The sequence below is a fragment of the Conger conger genome, chromosome 10, assembly GCF_963514075.1.
Source record: "Conger conger chromosome 10, fConCon1.1, whole genome shotgun sequence".
Lineage (NCBI taxonomy): Eukaryota > Metazoa > Chordata > Actinopteri > Anguilliformes > Congridae > Conger > Conger conger.
This window is the reverse complement of record NC_083769.1, coordinates 34,401,339-34,421,164: the sequence shown is the minus strand read 5'-3', so window position 1 is coordinate 34,421,164 and position 19,826 is coordinate 34,401,339. Positions and strand designations below refer to the sequence as shown.

At 41.0% G+C, this 19,826-nt stretch overlaps 1 protein-coding gene across 1 annotated transcript in view; it reads right to left on the bottom strand.

The window, feature by feature from the left end:
* LOC133139518 (ERC protein 2-like) overlaps positions 1-19,826 on the bottom strand; it is a 195,134-nt gene that overhangs the window by 108,282 nt on the left and 67,026 nt on the right. The window contains exon 7 of the mRNA XM_061259094.1: positions 16,737-16,904. Coding sequence (XP_061115078.1) covers positions 16,737-16,904 — 168 coding nt within the window. The remainder of the gene's footprint in view (positions 1-16,736; positions 16,905-19,826) is intronic.

Genomic DNA, 19,826 nt, shown 5'->3' with positions numbered 1-19,826 from the left:
AATAATGGGGCTCACAGTCCAAGACCTGCTTGCAGACTCTCGTGTCAGGAATAACACAATTAAGGTTTATATTTAATCTAACCACACAGCACTGGGTCCTTAACTTTGAATAATGAAATTATAAAAGCATTATTATTTTTCACATTGAACATTTTTTACATTATACATTTAACAGTCATTAGACAAGATATATAATTAATTAAAAAGGGTAACACTAAATTCAATTAGTTTCTTAGAGGCAACTTTCTTGTACTTTGTATCCTTTGACAACATTTTGGCCAGAACTTATTTTCCCCACAAAACAATGTTTTCAATCTAAACACTGAACTACCTGACATTATAAAATTGTAAAACCAACACTTTTAGTGGATCATTTGGTATTTATCTTTCTACTCTCTAAAACCCAATACAACCACTAAATGTATTATCTTTGCAATTTGTAATTGGTGGTTGAATACAGTAAATATTTGGTTTGAATACTGGAGATGTGAAAAAGCCACTATAGCATGAGGGTGAAATCCACCGTGTATTACAAAAATAACACAAACTGTACACTATAGTTACAAAGTTACTAAAAGTTACTGCAGGATAGCAGTAAAAATAGATGGGAAAATGGGTTCGATGGATGATAGATTCTGCACATCCCACCTCCAGTGGGCTCCTACCTTCCTGTGGTTGGAAGCTAAAAAAACAAGACCATCGGTGTTCGCTAACACGCAGGCATGCTCAGTGAGTCAGTGATGAGGATGCTCTGTAAAACTTCACTTCAGTGGAAATCTCTTAGAAACCTAGACATGAAAGACTGAAAGTACTGCAAGATGTACTGTACAGTATTTAGGATACAAGTCAAGTGGCTTAAGAGGGTGAACCTCAGGGCTTAATTACACACATCCTCTTGAGTGAGACAGCTGGCTTTAAATAGATGGCATGTCATGGGCCTGTAGTGTCTGGAAACGACAATCAATGTGGATAGAGACACAAGTTAATTTAGTGTTCAGACAGTGGTCACCAAAACTCTCCAGTTTAACACAGTGAGGAACATTACACACAGTAAAACTGAAAGAACTAAGTACTGAGGCAACATTGCAGCTGTCACCTCTTGCCACCTTGTGGCACAAGGATACTACTACAGTTTTAATATACACAGTCAGTGAGCACTTTATTAGGTATTTATTAGACTTATTTTTTAGACTTATTGGTCTTCTGTTGCTGTAGCCTATCCACTTAAGAGGTTTGACACATTGTGGGTTCAGAGATGCTCTTCTGCCTATCTATGTATATATATATATTGGACAATAAATAGTATATTTTCCAATTCATGGAATTATGCTGCATTAATGTTTTAATTCCATAAAAATTGATTGGCATGGCCATCATAATTACAATAACAATCAGTATTATTGTTGTCACTTGCTATATTTCATATACTGGACATTGCTTCGCTACAGCCATGATTACAACATAATTATTTTGTATAACTGAATTAATATCCTCAATAGATCTGTGTAGATAAAAAATGGGATCCCCTAGCCTCATTACTAAAGGAAACAGGAACAGCTAGTCTCATTCTTCCTGTGAATACACATAAACGCATAATATTATTATTATTATTATTATTATTATTAGGGCACTGCTGCAAAAATACTGTTTGACCCTTAACCCTGTACCTGAACCGCTTCAATACACAGTATTAAGGCATAATGCAATTCTTCTGAACTGTATCCTGAAACTAGAAGCACTACTGCCACTGAGGATATGGGCATTTCCAAAGCAAATAAAAATATATTGCAATGTGTAATAATCATACTTGTATTAAAGTTGTGATATACTGTAGGTATTAAGCGGGGAACAGTGCTCAAACAGGCCTGGAATGCATCACCTCCCTCTCAGACAAATACAGTACAAACACCAATTTTACCCGTGTGTGAGTGTGATTTACTGTAGCATAGACATGCCAAAAGTGTGCGCTTACAGATTTTCATCTCTCATTTGAAGGCACTGCCCATTTGCCCAAACACTTCACGCGACACATGAGATGAGACGAAAGGCCCTTACTCTACAGGTTTCTGTCTTCTGAAGATGCTGAGTGGCATTTATGTAACAAGTCGCTACATGATTGATACTCCAGCATGTTCAAAGGCACAAGCACAGGTGGGTTGTGTCACGCATGTGATAATGTTTCAGGGAGAATCTCGCAGGCACCCTCCTCTCCCGTTCCTTTCTGACACTTGCGATCTCCACCCTGCTCAAAGCTGTGAAATTACCTCTCCGGGTATGGCATGATTTGCTAATGTTTATGCTACTCTCAATGATGTTTCCCAACATAAAAGAGGGTTGAATGATGAAGAATCGCATTGAAGATGTCCTATACATGGGTGGCTTCGTCAGAGAGAACATTTAAAACCCAGTTATTTGAAAAGGTACATATACAGTGGACATTTAATTCATCTACACTGTATTCTTTATGTTCTTCCGTGTATACTTAGTAATGAAGAGGAGTCATTATTATTGCCATGAAACCACATGTCCTTTCAGGATCCTTCTGGACCAGCATTTCAGTAACACATAATGCATTCCAGGGAAAAGAAAGTGCAGTGGAAAAATGTTCCTCTTTTTTGTTGACCTTTTGTCCTAGTGCATAGGAAACATTATTTATTTGTTGTCAACAAATACAGTGGTTGTGTACTATATCTTAAGACAAAGAGTCCCCGGGAGATGTAACAGGAGGGGAGAAATGTACACTTGAAATCAACCAAATATTTTTTGTAAAATAGTAGTTTTGAATGGCATTCTTATGGCATAACGAGAATAACAGATAAAGGGTGTGTGTTTTTTCTAACAGCTTATTGGAAGGTTTACAAAGGGGAATAAGATTTAGAACCATTAGTGCTTTGACTTACAAAGACAAAAGACAGAGTGATATTTGGTAATCATTCTTGATATGTCACATTTTTAGACCTTCATTAGCACACTCAAGAACTGCACTGTACTTGATAAGCGGTTGACAAGTCAAAGACTCTGAAATGAACCTTTCCAGAGCCTTTATTGAGTTGTATACTGTAGCCTACTAAAGAGGCAGACACTCTGTCCTTGATGACCCAACATTATGTCAAAAAGAAAGTATTTAAATGTCTCATAGATGTCCATTTGGATTTTATTTATAAAATATCACTCCTTACTTACTTTTCATTCTTTGAGACTTGTTTGTGCTATGTTTTAACCCTTTGATGCACAAACATGGGTCCGACTGAGTTGTTATTTTCTATAACTTTGCATAGCTTGTGCATCAAATGGTTAATGGAATCTAATGGATCACAAAGCAGGCCTATGGAAGAAGAAAGCTTCACATTTTGTTTGAATGATGCCTTAAGACAAGGGAATGCAATAGAAGCCATGTGTACAGGATTTGGGGTACAGCTACATGTATTGTCAATCGTGTGCCGTTTTAATAATCCTACAGTACCTATGTACAGTAAACAGATAATGTATATAAGTAGTTTACAAGGTAGTACAGTACCATTCAAATTTTGAAATAGGACTGAATTTTAAGTAAATATTTATTTTTGCTAATATAACAAAGTAACATTTTCTAGAGAATATAGACCCTATATTTACACAAGGATATTTCTTACAGTTAAGCACATAAAAGTTCAAGAAAAAAGGAGACATTTCCAACAATAAAATCAAGAAGGATCACATATGGGGGAGTTAAGTTGTTCCAGTTTTCTTGAATTTGTCCCTATCGCTTCTTTTTCAGCAAAGGAATGCCGTAATGACTGCTGGTGTAATTACCGCACCGTTTCTTTCCGCCTGCGCAGAGGGTCAGATCTAACTATAGTTTTAATTTTTCGACGGGTTGCCAGGGCTTAGAGCCAAGATAGAAAAGAAAAAGAAGGGGGAAAAAACAGCCCACCCAACTAATGTCCACAGCTGTGATATCTCTGCCTCTGCCCTGGCCTGATGGATCTAAATACCAAAACCCTGCCGTAACCTGGTCAAAGCAGGTTATCAACCCTTCTGGTGTGTTCCGTAGGGCGGCTACTGCTGGCTGGAACTCTCTGTCTCTTACAGCATGACTCCCCGGGACCTTCTGAAACAGGTGATACTGTATATCAATGCAGCGCAGATTGATAACAAGCATAAATGTGGGAAATGGCCACAGAGTTCCTGTACAGTCCTACAGCGTTAATGTAACACAGTGTCAGCTGATGAGGGCCTGGATTTTATCACCATTTGTCCTTAAGTTTGACTCAATTAAACGCAAGCTTGGCTTTCTTCACAGACACAACTAGGCGTGCTCAGCAATCACTGCAATCAATGAAACCAATTCAGTAACATTTGCATTTCTTTGTAAGTCAGAGTTGAGGACATTCGTTGATTTATTCCAGGCCATAAGCAAAACATACGTGATTCATTTTTTTATTATTCCGCATAATAAAAAGAGGCTGGACTGTGTAGTCTAAGCAGATCTTATGTGACTGGCTGCCGGTAACAAGTGTGCTGCCTGGTTAATTTATTTCCATATTAAAACATCACAGGTATTACCACTAAACCATGCATTTAATCATAGGATCATTTATGGGAGAACTCGTACTTGATTTATAGGCACGCCTGGTCGAATACTGGGTATAATGCACTGAAAGGTGGACTATTCGCCCCCAAAGGGAGTTGTATTTGTGCAAACATTAGCCCACTATCCAGAACCGACTGAAAAACTATTTATTTCCTTACCCCAGTCTCCCCAGTGATTGTTTTAAAAGCTACAGTAGTAATATTAACATTTTGGATATTCCTTCATTTCTTCGAGGACTGTCTATTTCTAGTTTAAAAAGTTAAATATAATGTAACATTATAATTTTAAATATGAGTGGTAATTAAGGATAAAGAATGGCTACTGTGGCCATACTGCACTTAAGAGGATGTGCTTTTGGCTTTGTTAAAGTTGCAGCTTTTGACAATAATTATACAATTACAACAATAATTCCTCATCTAATATTGTCATTTTAAACTACAGAAAGGACGTCCATTCTCTTAACGCAGCATGGTGGTTTTCACAAAGCTGATGCAAAGTATATGGAAATGAGAGGTAGACAAAGAAGACGGGTCCGAGAATGTAATATCCCACAGCACATCAAAAATGTTCTCCATAAAAACGAAGCAATATAACCTAATGACTCCTAATAAATTGTGGCCAAATAAAAAAGTTCCAGCTCCACTTGTGTGGCTCAGGGCCCACTCATCAGCGGCCCTGTATACATGTGTAATGCCAGGCTGTCTAACAGAGAGAACCCAGCCACACTCGCCATTTTTTACGGCTGCTACACCATTTCTAATCAGACAGGAGCTCTACAGGGACGATAATCCCATGTGAAAGGAGCTATATGCTGGAGAAACACAAGCACTGAGATCAGGTTCTGCGGGGACTTACTGGACAGAAATGGCACAGCAGGGAGAGCACTTTCTAAAGGGGCTTTGAAGGAGAGCCGTAAGTCAAGAACCACAGTGTGGCGATGACATGCTATGCTGATTATGAGAACACAGACAGTCAGCAGGCCTGATGCAAGGTACACATAATTAAAACAAAAACACAGAGCTAAATTAATAAAAGACACATTTCCCAAATTAATCAAAGTCCACACAATCAAAAACAGATTTACTTCTTTTTTTTTGTAATTTTGTCTGGTCAAAAAAAAATCAAAAGAAAAAATACCCTTGACCTGGTACTTTCAGTCATGAAAGCCAACAAATCAAGAGGCATTCGCTATTAATTTATCATCCAGCCCTTGGCAGGTGTAAGCACTCAGGATGAACACTGTACTGGCTGTCTGAGGCCAAGGCAAGGCCTGAGGTTTATTAGGAGGAAGAAGCATGACAGTGATGGTGTCCCTCTCTTCTCACCATCTGTACCCCAGACCCTCCACCGTCCCATGGTTCCCATCCCTTCCCCTGTTCATCTCCATCTCTGAGGAGAAACGTCCGGTACGGAGAGCCATCAATAACCCATGAAAGAGCTGTAAGATCAGAGGAGTGGGGTTATGGAAGTGCTTTAGGTTCTGAGAGGCAGAGTGCTGGGGGATGCATCTGAATACACGTGCGCTGTCCTGTGTGCTTCCGGGATTCCCGCAAGCAGACCTCGCTCTCGGCGATGGTAGTGTCTGTTGGCTCTTTGCAGGTAAACCTAAATAAGCTTCTTATTTCAGCCTGGCCACTGGCTGCTTCCCTGCAGCTGCATGCCCCCATTAAGCAGAGTTACCAGTGTAACCTCAGAAGTACATTGTGGCGACGCCCTGTGTTGTACGTTTTGGCTGCGGACGAGCGCGCAGCCCAGAATAGCCTCCCACTCTCCCGGGGCCAGAGAGACGGAAAAAAGCAGCAGAGGTTCACTCGATGCAGTGTGCCAACACAAACTCCCAATGAAGAGAAAACCACCAGCGCCCACTGGGTATGGTTTGAGGGTGTTCTGAAAAACTCAAAAACCCACATGTAAACTTGATGCAAATTTGTTGCTCGTGTTAAAGTGACACAGTACTAAGCACCGTAAGGTTTTAGGCCATCTTAACTCTTGTTTGACGGGCTGAACATACTTCTGTTCTATATATCTGTCTATATAATCTTTTTGGAACTGTTCCTCTCATGTCGGAACATCACTATATTATCTGAATGAAATATGCTATTGCGTATGAAACTACACATAAAATATTACACATACATGATTAGAATGAATGGCAACGACAACAGTGTTGCTTTTAACGACACTTGATTTTCAAATTCAAATTGACTTCGATGTTCTGACCGATAAGGTCATCAAAATTCAAAATAAAATGGCAAGCACTCATGTTTTCATAACTGACGCATGCTGTGGAAAGCAAGACAAGTCCATATCCCACACTTGTGCATCAAGCACACATATTTTCTAAGAAATCACACACCACAAATACGTGGTGCTTTCCCACATTAAAAAAACAGAACTTCATGCAGCTGTCACAGTGAACCAGGCTGAGTTCAAGAAAATAGGCACATAGCATTCACGGTCAGCTGATCTGAATCCAAATCTGAATTTTGGAACACTAGTATTTTTTTTTCTTTTTACTTTTTAAGATCATATTTTCTTGTGTACATATCTGAACATATGAATATAATTAAATCCTGCGTCGCATATCTTACAGTACATAAGCTACTCTACTCGAAATGAGCTGCTCTAAAAATGACAGACATAGGCTACAACCTTGAGCACGTAATCATGGCCTATGGACACTCAGGCACTCAGAATACTGATCTCTGATGAGCAGTCTAGATTAGAAGAGCGAAACAGCGTAATCCCGTGCAAAGGGCTTTCTGAGGATGCACTGTGCTTCTCCAAACAAGCCCAGCATTCAGCTCGCTGCACGCTACCAGTGCCTGACGGCAATCTCCCAGTTCATTTCGGGCATTCAGACTAGCTTCCTGTTCCAAGCCAAAGTTATTTGAATGGATGAGATGCATTACAGTCTGGCAGAAGTCACAGAGCAGTGCGTCTGGAGTTTTTCATTATTACAGACTGCGCAGAGAATCCAGTTAGAGATGAGTGTAAGGGACAAATGAGGCTATAAGCAATAAACGGAGGGGGGGGGGAATTACATAAGAACACGACTGCCCTAATCCCAGTGCAAAATATGGCCCTGCTTCTAGAAAGAGTTTAGAGGGTAGGGAACCTGCTGAGCTCTCCTAACAGTGCTCCCAGGTACAGCGTCCTGATCGTGGTTAAGATAAACTCTAATCCCTTCACAAAATGTCATAAATAGCACAAATACAAAATCAAAAGTGTAAGGCATTTTGAATATATAGCCTGTTACATATACACAGTGTAGCAGAACATTCATACTTAATCACGGCAATGGTTACAATATTACTGAGGATAGCTAAAGAAAACATTGCTTATTTTATTGGAAATATATACAAACGGAAAAAACGTAGCTGCTGGGCACCTCATCCTGCTATACGGATGGGCCCTGTGGTCTAGGATTTGAGCCCTGCAGGGCACCACGTATTGGGCTAGTAAAAGGCAGACTCCAGTCAGCCAGACAAGCCAGCAAGCCCCTTAGGTCACTGTGCCCTACTGTCAGTCTGCCTGAACATGGCCAGCTTTGCTCCCACAGTCAGTCTGCCTGCACAAACTACACATGGCCAGCGGTGCACCCACAGTCAGTCTACCTGCACAGGCTACACATGAAGCGCCCTCCTATGACTCAATATCAATGCTAGCTCACCTGGTGGTCTGAGGAATTCAATGAAGCAGTGGCCTGACCCATTCATGCTTGAATGCCTGTGATTTACGGTAAAGGCCTGAATTGACAGCACAGTTTGCAGCTCTGAGCACACACACAAATTGGAAATTCCAAATTGAGAGAAAATGCCCGTAAAGTCGTAAAAAAGGGAAAATGTGTTTTCCATTTTGCTGAGGATCCACTGGGACTCCTTCAAGGGCCCCAGTTTTGGAACCCTTTTTCTACAATATAAGTATACAATCAAAGATTTGGCAGTAAAAATGAACTTTAAGAAAATAGGCTTCAGAAAATATGATTTATTTTCTTAGGTCTCCTATCTAGGGAGTGACTTAAATAGATTAAAAGGTGCCCATTTATACAACTGCATATGTACTGAGGCCATTCAGGGTTGAGGACTGCCCCAATGAGTTCTAAACCGTCTGGTCACAAACCCAGTCCACAAAAAATGTCCACATTTTACTTGAAGGTAAAACTCCAGATCTATAGAAAATGACGTGGGATCGTGCCTGTTAAGCATTTCTAGTTAAACAAAAGGAAATCCCGGAAAGTTCCACAGACTTTCCATTACTGCTTGGTCAAAGGTCATGGGCAAGGGATGGCCAGTAGCCGCATAACTGGCTGCCATTGCTCTAAATGCTTACTCTGTGTGCTCAACTACTTCAGCTCTCTGTGATGTGCTTCTGCAATTTATCAAGATGTTAAAGCTGATCGTCAGAGCAAATGACACAATTAAAATACAAGAATGTATGCATCTAAGAAAAAAATACTTTTTGGAACGTGTGTACATTGGTATAAACTGGAAAGTGTGGCCTTATGGTGACATATAGAGTATTTTTTGCATACATTTTATTTTAGTATTGCTATAATGTCTTCAGTATATTTGATCCAGGCTAACTGTCGAGATATTGACAGGTAATAGATGGCTAGTAAAGCAAGATGGAACAAAAAAAGTGAAACTCCTCCCATATGCAGATGTGTATGCAGTAAGGCATTTCATTATTTATCCAAACCATTTACATAAGCCTGCCTGGAAAAATAAACATCTCAGATTCTCAACAAAAACAATGGTCTGATTTCACACCTCTCGTAGACGACGGAAGCCATATTTTCTGAACAAAAAACAAACCACCAGTTATCCCAGATATGAATGTCACTGCACTTTACAGCAAAAAAGTCTGTACTATAAAACGAAGACTAATGATCCCCTCTGCAAACTGGTCTACTCTGCCTTGCTTTTGGCCGCACACTGTCCAGTGTAAAATCGGCACCATTCAAGGTGTTAACATTTTACCGCCGTGTGTGAATCTCTTATCTCCTTTCCATTTAGGCCAGCTGCGGTTCACATTTATACCTCGGAAAGGTACTTTGTAACATAAGCTAAGTCTCTCTCGAGTCACAGCTCATGAAATGGATTATTCACGCCAGACATGTCACCTGTTTCTAATATGCCTTTGGACAACCCCAAACTCTCCCCCCCCTGTTATCTTCCCTAAAAGGTCTCCTGAACACAGATCCAAAAAGTATACTAATGCATACTCAACTCTCACTAAGTGATGCATGAAAGCATAACCACGGTTATGAAAAGTTGTTAGCTGACCACAGTACACTGCCCAGGACACAACAAGGATTCTCATCAACACAACACTACATAATCACAGTGTCTAATACAAGAAACTGACAAGTCATTCAGGGGCTACCCCCTGGTAACTATAATAATTAGTAAAGGATATTCCCAAAAGACTTAAATGGCAAGCAATGCACACCATTTGTCATTGCAACAACTGGATGCATGTGCTGCCACTGGCTTCACCGAGAGAAGAAGGAAAGAGAACAGCACAGAGAAAATAAAATGAACCAAACAAACTCCAGTTGCATCTGTGCATGAGGGTTTGCAAGTGTTTGACAATGTGGATTGCAGCTCTACACAAGTTGGGCAAATTTGGAGTAAAGGTGAATCCTTAAATGCAAACAAATGATAAAGAGCTCACTCGTGTACGCGCAGTGTTCTTCCCTTCAGGGGCGGACAGAGGGAACAGCACAATAATGAATGCTGGTGATCACAACATGCTTTTTAAAGAGCTTAATCATACTTGGAGCCTTCATTTAAACAAACCACTGATTAACAAATGAAGTAAAGCTATGGGCAATTCAGGGCTCAATTAAAGTACTCATCCAATCCCTCTAGTGATGATGATATTAACTAGAAACTAAATACTTGAATGTTTAAGGCCTTAGGTCTAAATCGGAAACGAGACTTCCCGATGACCAGTGACTCATAAGGATTTGCGTTCGCAGAAAAATATTTGAGGGCAAGGAGATGTCTTCCGCTGACTTGGCTATAACATGTCTGTGTCTGAAATATCCTGCTATAAAACAAACCCTGCTTTTGCTTCATATTTGAAGGTCATTACTTGCATATGCATGACCCTGAGACGATGAAGAATCATTGCATTCTATCCCAGGTGACACTGTTTTATTGTTGCGGAGGAAAACTGAAAAGGTGACCATAACAGGGTTACACAAATCATAGGAGGAATTTTTTTTTAAGGCTTGTGACTTAGTTTAAGCAGTGCCAACAGCTCTGAGAAAATGCAATGAATCATGTCTGATGATGACTACAGAAAAACAGACGTACAGAGACTCCTGACAGCATGTTTTTGATATCTGCTTTCTGTACAAAAACGTAATGCTTTCCTACCATATAATCTATTGACATTGATTCATTAGTTTACAAAATTGCTTTAACGGTAAAGATTTAAGTATCTCTCACAGCCTGACTGGTTTACTCCATGCTGAAAAAAAAGTTGGTCAAGCTGGATTTAGCAAGGTTTTTACACTTCCAGGTGGTTTCATGTGGTCAGCATACAATACACTAATTTAACTATCCAGCTTAACCAGGTTTAACCAGCATCAAATCAGCTACAAACCAGCGATGACCAGCTTAGGGCTGCCAGTATCAGAAACACTCATCTTGATGTAAACTGTACTGTATGTATACTAACATGATACAATTGTATCCAAGCATAACATTATGTCATTATGCTCTCAGTGAGCACTTTATTAGGTAGACCTATAAAACAGCTTGTTAATGCAAATATCTAATCAGCCAATCATGTGGCAGCAACTAAATGCATAAAAACATGCAGGTGTGGTCAAGCGGTTCAAGCTGTTGTTCAGACCAAATGTCAGAATGTGGAAGAAATGTGATCTAAATGATTTTGACCATGGAATGATCATTGGTGCCAGACAGAGCTGTTTGAGTATTTCAGAAACTGCGGATCCCCTGGGATCTTTACACACATTAGTCTCTAGGGTTTGCTGCCAAAAACGCATTGTTAATAAGAGCGGTCAGTGAAGAAGGGCCAGACTGGTTTCACTTCTTCATCTTCAAGACATCAAATAGACGACACTGCACCAGCACACGTCGCTATCAGCCATTCTCCTGACGTCCGTTATTCAGAGCGGGTGGAAAGCCTGGCTCCTCCACCGGCCCGCTTTACCCCCGGTTTGTCTGAATCATAAAGATCAGAAACTCAGACACAGCACGTGTGCTGCAGGAATGTCACAGGCACTGGGGTTCACACCACTGACAGCCCATGTGGAGGGCAATGGTTTTCCAGAGTGCGTATCGTACAGTCAAACTTGAGTTCAGACAGGCCCAACACGAGAGGCAGGGGCATCTGGTACAGGCACAGAGGGGGAGAGTCTCTCTAATGCACATTTTACACAACTCATTGGCTCTTTATGATCCCAACAGAATGATTCAGCAAGAAACAGAGCTAAGCATGGCCCTTGCTTGCATCTCTCCACTTTCTCCCCTTTAAAATAAGCAGGGTGCTCTGTTAACGCTGAGGAACTTCTCTCCCCTCTTCCCTCCCTCTCTCCATACCACCTACTATTCACTGTCCTAACTTGTTTTTGCTACCTACCAGGCCTTCATTCCAAACCCAAACAGTGTAAATCTGCCCCATCGACTAAGCAGAACAGACAAGCTCAATATAATTAGCACCATGTTTACAGGAACAAATGATTTAATAGGTGGGACCAGGCTTGGATTTCATTCAGCTCCTAATTTATTGATATTTTGTATCTATTCATTTCAGTGTTTCAGAATTTTTCTAAACAAATATATATATTTTTTAAATGTATTGAATTAATCACGTAGAGAACACACAGAGGAGACAGAAGCTCTTCCCTTGGCTGGGAAACATTCACAGATTAGTCAGTCCCTGTAGTCACCCACTTAATACAACCAGACCATCATCTGCACTCTCTGTAAAATGTCTTCATTACAGATACTTCAAAAGAATTGTCTCTCTGACTCACAACTTTAAATGAGAGATCAAACAAAGACACCTGGCCCCAGTGAAAAATACACTGCAAACAAGATGTGGGCTCACAAGATTCTTTTCAACTGAGATAGATACGATACAATAACCTCTTATCAGATTCAATAAAAACACAGAAGACCTTCCTATTGTACACAGATAAAAGCCTCATCTTGTCTCCTCATAGCAATCTTTCCATAAAACTTCTTTCAAAAGCCAAAACTAACACATAAATAATGACCCAGCACTGTTCCCACAAGATTGGCTGGTATGAACTTGAGTGTTTCCACTCTTATAATCTATAAAGTTACTCTGTGTCTGTCATTTAGTCCACATTATATTTAATCAAGCTTGAAACAAGCCAAAGGGAAACTCGGTTTGCCCTGTACTTGCATTTCACAAAGTACATCAGATTTCATAGATTTCATAGATTTCATGGATTTCTCGGATTTCATAGATTTCTGAGAAATTTGCACAAATTGTTCTTTACTGATGTAAAAAATTTCGATCATTTGATGTGTTAAGAGTGGCTCTTGCAGTTAAAGGGCATACGTAAAAATATAAAAATATTATATTCCAAAAAGCATTTGTCCTGCCTTGAGTATTATATATTTTGCTTGGTTGAAACTGTGAATATTATGCAGATCCCATGTCTGTTTTATATTCCACTCTAGTGACCAGGGCAGTGTCAGGATCTGGCCTTGTCACAAATGGTCAAACAATGACCACACTTCCATTTGTCATTATAGGTAATAGTTTATTATATGAGTAGCTTCCTATGAATTCTAACCGTTTATTCAAAATGGAAAAGCATGCCTGAAGATTACCTGCAGTATATGACTGATCAGTATAGTAATGTTCTGCAGGATTAGTTAATTTCAGTGGAATTCCAAAATCAATGTTGAAGCACAGGAGTTATGCTGGTTTATGAAGTATCACAACCCAGCCACCAGAGCACTGTAATTTAGAGCTGTCATGTCCACATGGGAAACAGGAAGTTTGGAAAACCAATCACAGCACTTGTACTCGTAGAATATTTACTCTATGATTAATGACTGCTAAACATTTTTTAAATCAAACTTCCTGTTTATTAGAGTTCATCCCAAATTCAGAGCAATGTAAACTCTTTAAACATGGTTCTGGGTTCATGTTATACTTGTCAAATACCATAAGAAAATATGTTTTGTGTTTGCAGAACATCCTTAACCTGCACCAAGTTGTTTTACTGAGGAACCAGACAGACATTTGGTAGGCAAGCAGCAGGTTTCATGAGATTATAGTCATGTTTGTTAATAAGAGAGAGTGTAATCAGGGGGAGTAATTGACAAAGTTAGAGTGGCCATTTACATCACCGTCCCAGGGCTGTTAAGCTTTGCCTGGCTGAGGGAGCTCACCCAAACAGCAGGCAAAACTCACCAACTGGAACACTATGAAAATAAAAAATGGCAAAGATCTGCTTTTGATAAAGAGTTTATCCCTTTCAGTGCTCATTGGTTTAACCATGAAGGGTCTCAGATGCAATTTCAGTTATGGAGATTTTGATTTTGATCTCAAGGCATCTCGATTTGGTTCATCAAGGCAAGGAGAGAAGGGGGAAAGTATAGAGGTCAAACATGTATAAGCAGCTTCAATTTTCAGAGAGAGAGAGATGGAGGGAGGAAAGGAGAGATAGAGATGGAGGGAGAGAGGGAAAGTGAGAGAAGGAGAGAGGGAGCGAAAGAGCGAGAGAGCAAGAGGGAGGGAGATTTATAACATACCACAGGGGGGGCTAAGCAGGAAACTCCTTAAAGCCTCATACCAAGGCCACTGCATTTCATACTCCAAAGAACATGCCTTGCCAATTTAATAGGAATAGGTACTGACAGCCCTGCACTGTTGGGTAGGTAGCACCAGACAAGTAGTTTACTTCACACGGTGAGTTCAGACACAGTCTTACAGGAAGTGGTGGCTTTTAGATTAAATTATTTCCAACAAATACACTAAAGATGCACAAAAATCTACACAAAAGTGATAAAGGTAATTCATCAAGGTGAACAAGCACGCAATTTGGCTATATATTGTTAGTTTTTTAAATTACGTATGCTCTTACAACACAAAATAAATGTGTATGTCAAAATTATGTCAAATCCCTGGTGGTTGAAATGGCTCAGACGTCAGGCATCTGAGAGTGTAGAGGTCAGGCAAGAAAAGGTCAACCACAGCACAGCACGGCACTGCATTGGTAACCAGAGTGTTAAGCCCCATTAATCTCACTCCTGCCCATTAGTGTCTTCGTATGGAGCCTATGTGATGGGACACAATAAAATGGTGGTGTAGTACGAAGCGCTGGTAAAGGTTGCCTGTTCCTCACAGCACAGCGAGGCTCCACCGCCCTCTGCCACTCTCTTAAATGGCACGACAAATTAACCAAAAGATCTGTCATTAAGCTCTGTGGGGCGAGAGGGGAAAAAAAAAGGGAAAAAAGAAAACCTCGCTTTGCCTCATGAAAAATGGACAGCGAGGGATCATCAAATGATTTAATTAGGACTGGTGACCTCTGAAAAAGATCAGGACAAATAAGCACGGCAGGTGGGTCTGAATCACTATGTGAAATTAACCTTAATAAACATCATTACGCTCCCAGAGCCCTTCAGGCTTCCCTTGTTCCTGTGTGCACAAGACCAGTCACATCATCTTATTATGTGCGCTGTATAACTGAATCAAGCTAATAGAGAAAGACGACACACCTGTCTGGCTTCATAACCATTATCTTGAAATTATAATTTTTTTCCTTAATGAGAGGCTGGTTTCACCTTCTTCAACACAGCCGGATGGCTTTGCTTTGACGTTTTCCATTTACTAGCTAAAAAAAAAGCTCCGCATTTCAGTGGCTAAGAAGCAACAAGGGCTGATTTTCTGTATGTACTGCATGTGTATGACTGTGTCAATGTGTATGTGTGTGCGTGTGCGTGTGTGTGTGTGCGTGCACGTGTATGTGTGCGTGTGTGTATGCACGTGTATGTGTGTGTGTGTGGGTGACTGTGTCAGTGTGTGTGTGCGTGTGTTTGGGTGCATGTGTGTATGTGTGTGCGTGCACGTGTATGTGTGCGTGTGTGTATGCACGTGTATGTGTGTGTGTGTGTGTGTGTGTGTGTGTGCATGTGTGTGTGTGCGTGTGTGTGTGTGTGTGTGTGTGACTGTGTCTGTGTGTGTGTGTGTGTGTGTGTGTGTGTGTGTGTGTTTGGGTGAAAGTGTGTATGTGTGTGACTGTGTATGTGTGTGTGTGTGTGTGTGTGTGTGTGTGTGTGTGTGTGACTGTGTCAGTGTGTGTGTGTGTCTGTGTGACTGTGTCAGTGTGTGTGTATGTGTGTGTGTGTGTGACTGTGTCAGTGTATGTGTGTGTGTGTGTATGTGTGACTGTGTCAGTGTGTATGTGTGTGTATGTGTGTGTGTGTGTGTGTGTGACTGTGTCAGTGTATGTGTGTGTGCGTGTGTGTGTGTGTGTGTGACTGTGTCAGTGTGTGTGTGTGTATGTGTGTGTGTGTGTGTGACTGTGTCAGTGTGTGGGTGACTGTGTCAGTCTGTGTGTGTGTGTGTGTGTGTGCGTGTGTGTGTGTGTGTGACTGTGGCAGTATGTTTGTGTGTGTGTGTGTGTGTGTGCGTGTGCATGTGTTGCTTCTTGCTGGGAGGGACAGGACCAGGGAGGCTGCGGGGGCAGAGACCAAGCTGAGAGTATCCCATGCAGGTTGCAAGGTCTACAGATTACTGTCAAGAGTCATAGAGCTTATTGAGTAAATACAAACCCCGTGCCCACAGCTGAAGCAGGTCGCCAAATCCAGTGTGGTACTTCAAAGCAACAGCTGCGTGGGAAATATGCATAGGACTGGGACTGATTTATTCTCCTTCTAATAGATTACCAACACGCAACATCCAGAGGAAAAAAAGCTTACCTCAGTTTACTCTGAAACTATCACCGTGCTGAAACACTATTATCAGTGTGCTGACTTTGGTGTGAATGCAAGTGGTTAAAGACCCAGGTTTCATGCGTGTCGGTGAAGAGGAAACCTCACAAATATGTGCATCGAAGGCAGGCCCAAAAGGGCCGAGCCCCAAAATAGGCTCTGATCCTCCCAACAACTTGGTCTTTCCCTTCACAACGGCTTACCTTTTTCTGAAGGACGTTAATCTTCCTCTCCTTGACTTCCAGCATGTCTTTCATGTCCCTGATCTCCCCAGCCAGCGTCCCCTTCTCCTCCGTAAGGTCCTGGAGTTGTTTGGTCTTCTTGTTGAGGAATGATTCTTTTTCTTCTAACCGCAATCTCAGAGCGTCAACCTGAGATGGAATAAAAACAAAAACAATAAAAATACCGAAACATTTTTTCATATTAAAGGTATAATTTTTCACTTGTTCCATCCGATACCCTCAGACAGCAAGATGTATTTTCATAACGCTGGAACAATGAGCTCTTAAAGAGGCAGTTGGGTCCTGAGTGATGTCCGTGCTCCATCCGTGCAGCCTGTAGCATACTTGTGGATTTTCCTCTGATATATGAACTGTAGACTCGCAGTGCAGTCATTGGTAATGAACGCAACCCCAGTCACCCTTCAGAATAATGAGACTTGTCATGAGGACCGACACTACGCTGAACTCTATGAAAAGGCACCGTGTTCGATACTGTATGTCAAGCAAAACAAATGGATTTAAAACCCCAAAAGGCACACTGGCTTAAAAAGAGGATTTCCACAATACAGCTTGCATTAGATGAATGATTATTTTATCATTAATCTTTTGATGGACGAGCTGAGGAAGAGTTTGTGTTTCATTTCCTGTTTTGATACAATCATACAGGATACAGCCATCTTCACACTCGTATAGGTACCCATAATTCTGTGTCTACACTGAACAGTTCCTTTAACATATTATGTTACAGGCACTGCGCTTTAGATGACAATATGCAGTATTATAACTGCACTGCAAGGTTGCAACAGCAGACTTATCAGTACTGTACATTGCCTAAAAAAAAAAAGACATCTACTAGGCCACATACTACATACTTTTATCCTCTTTTTCATTCACTGATACTTGCAAAGATTACTACAATTTCAACCAATATCAAGGTACAATTTCAGTTGATTCAAATGCAGCAATAAACTTTTTTTGTCAACTGATATTTTAAACACAATTCAATATTTGTATTCATGCAACATGGGGGAAATAAGTTAGCACAAAACACGGTACAAATAAACACAACTAGAAAAAACTGACAAAACTTGAATACAGTAGAAAACAAGCAAGTCAAAAAACACTCAAAGCCATACTCAAAGCCAGAGAAGAAGAATGTGTTTGAGAAAATGGGCCACACCAGCTGAAAGTTGGGAAGGGCCATATGCACCTCCTCTCGCTATGCTAGCTATCTGACCCTCTGGCAGGCACAGGTGTCATGGACACCTCTAATCCCTCGTCATTAGAGTGCCTTGGAGAGGCACAAACCTACAGGGCTGTTAGCAGGAAATCAGCCATCTCTTTCTATTCTTAATTACCTGATGATAACATGAACCAAGATATTACCTTTTGTGCACTTAATATCTGTGAAGCACTGAATCCAAACAGTATCTGGCCACCCGTTTTATTTTGTTTAAAGCAAAAAATGACTGTAATTTTTCCAGTTAGATTTTTCTGAAAGCAGAAAAAAAAACAAAAAACAGTAACAAATGTAACAAAATATGAGTACCTAATGCCAAAGTATAAAAAAGCTAACCCCCTGTCACAAGACCAACTGCGCTCTATTTTGCGGCACTGTAGAAACATATTACCGGGATCTGTCTATCAGCCTGGGGAGGCTGTGGTGAGGGACAGACATCCTGGCCCTGTCAGACTCTAATCATCACGCACAGAAATGTGAAGAGCAGGAAAAAAGGGGAAAAACACAAGAGGATGGAAAAAGCCAAGCGCTTCGCCTCAGGAAGCTCAATCCCCTAATCTGAAAGCACACAAAGGAAAGAACTTGTCTGTGACACTAACGAGTCACACGATCCTCCGCAGCTCAGTGACACGGCCAGGGACCGAAGATACGCGGCCATTGTGTGCCCACTGGGCCGGGGAGCGGGGGGAGGCTGCCGGCAGGCTGCTGCAGGTCAGGCGATCGGCTGCTCAGTGACACGCAGGGCTCCGGTTCCAGAACTCTCTTTCATCCCGGCGAGGAGGCGAAAGCACGCTAGCTCAGTCCACCGTGGCTTATGATGAAATGATGAAGGTTTACGGTGTTCTTTTTTTTTTTTTGTTATAACAGGGTGGAGATTCACTCCAATGAACAAGACATTGCAAGTTCAAGTTCCAGTGACTGGACTGCCTGCCAGAACACCTTCAGCAGAGGGAGTTGTCTTAATTGCATTGTGGTGCACATTGAGCCAGACCGCTGTCTGAGCACAAACACTCGAGATTCTCCCAAACGTGAGGCGGGTTGTTTTTGGTGTAAATCCCATATTTGTAACGCCACTGTGGCTTAAGACAATTGGCACATCTGTAGGCAGAACATCTGCCTGCATTTAATGTGATCTATTGGACACCAGGTCACACATTCTTTTTTGCAATTAAAATGGGCAATTGCCTCTCCTGTGTAGCATAGAAGAAGCTTTACACAGTGGCCCAATCCATTTCAGACAGTCAACACAGTATCCAGCAGCAGATATATTTAAAATATTACCATCCCCAAATGAAAAAAATATTCATTGGTGTCTTTCCAGCTTTTCACTCAACACCATATAATTTTTAAAAGTCCTTGATATACTTTCAAGATTTTGTGGTTGCAAAACTATTAATTCTTGGCAAAATTAGATGCACGTTCCGCCTTTTTCCTCCATCATACCTCTTATGACAGCCAAGTCTCATTCTGGACTTCTAGTTCGAGAACTAAAGCAGAGGTTTAGCAAAAACAGAACTTTTTACCCCTTTTCCCTTCCCAGTTTATTAATGAAAGTTCTGGCAGCCCACCATCATCCTTATAAAACATGGACTGGCTATTGACCTAGCAATAAACAACTCTGGCAATGGAAAAGATGCAATAAACAGCACTAATTCAACGCAAGCCGAAAAAATGTGGTTATTTTAACATTCAAATATTTTTGTGGTGTTGTTTGTTGATATAGTGTTTTTTATCCAGTGCCACATGCACTTTTCTTTGGCTGTGTTGCATGCTAAGGCAAGAGCATGTGTGCCTAAGGCATGTTAACCACTGTCAAATTCTTTTATTAATAC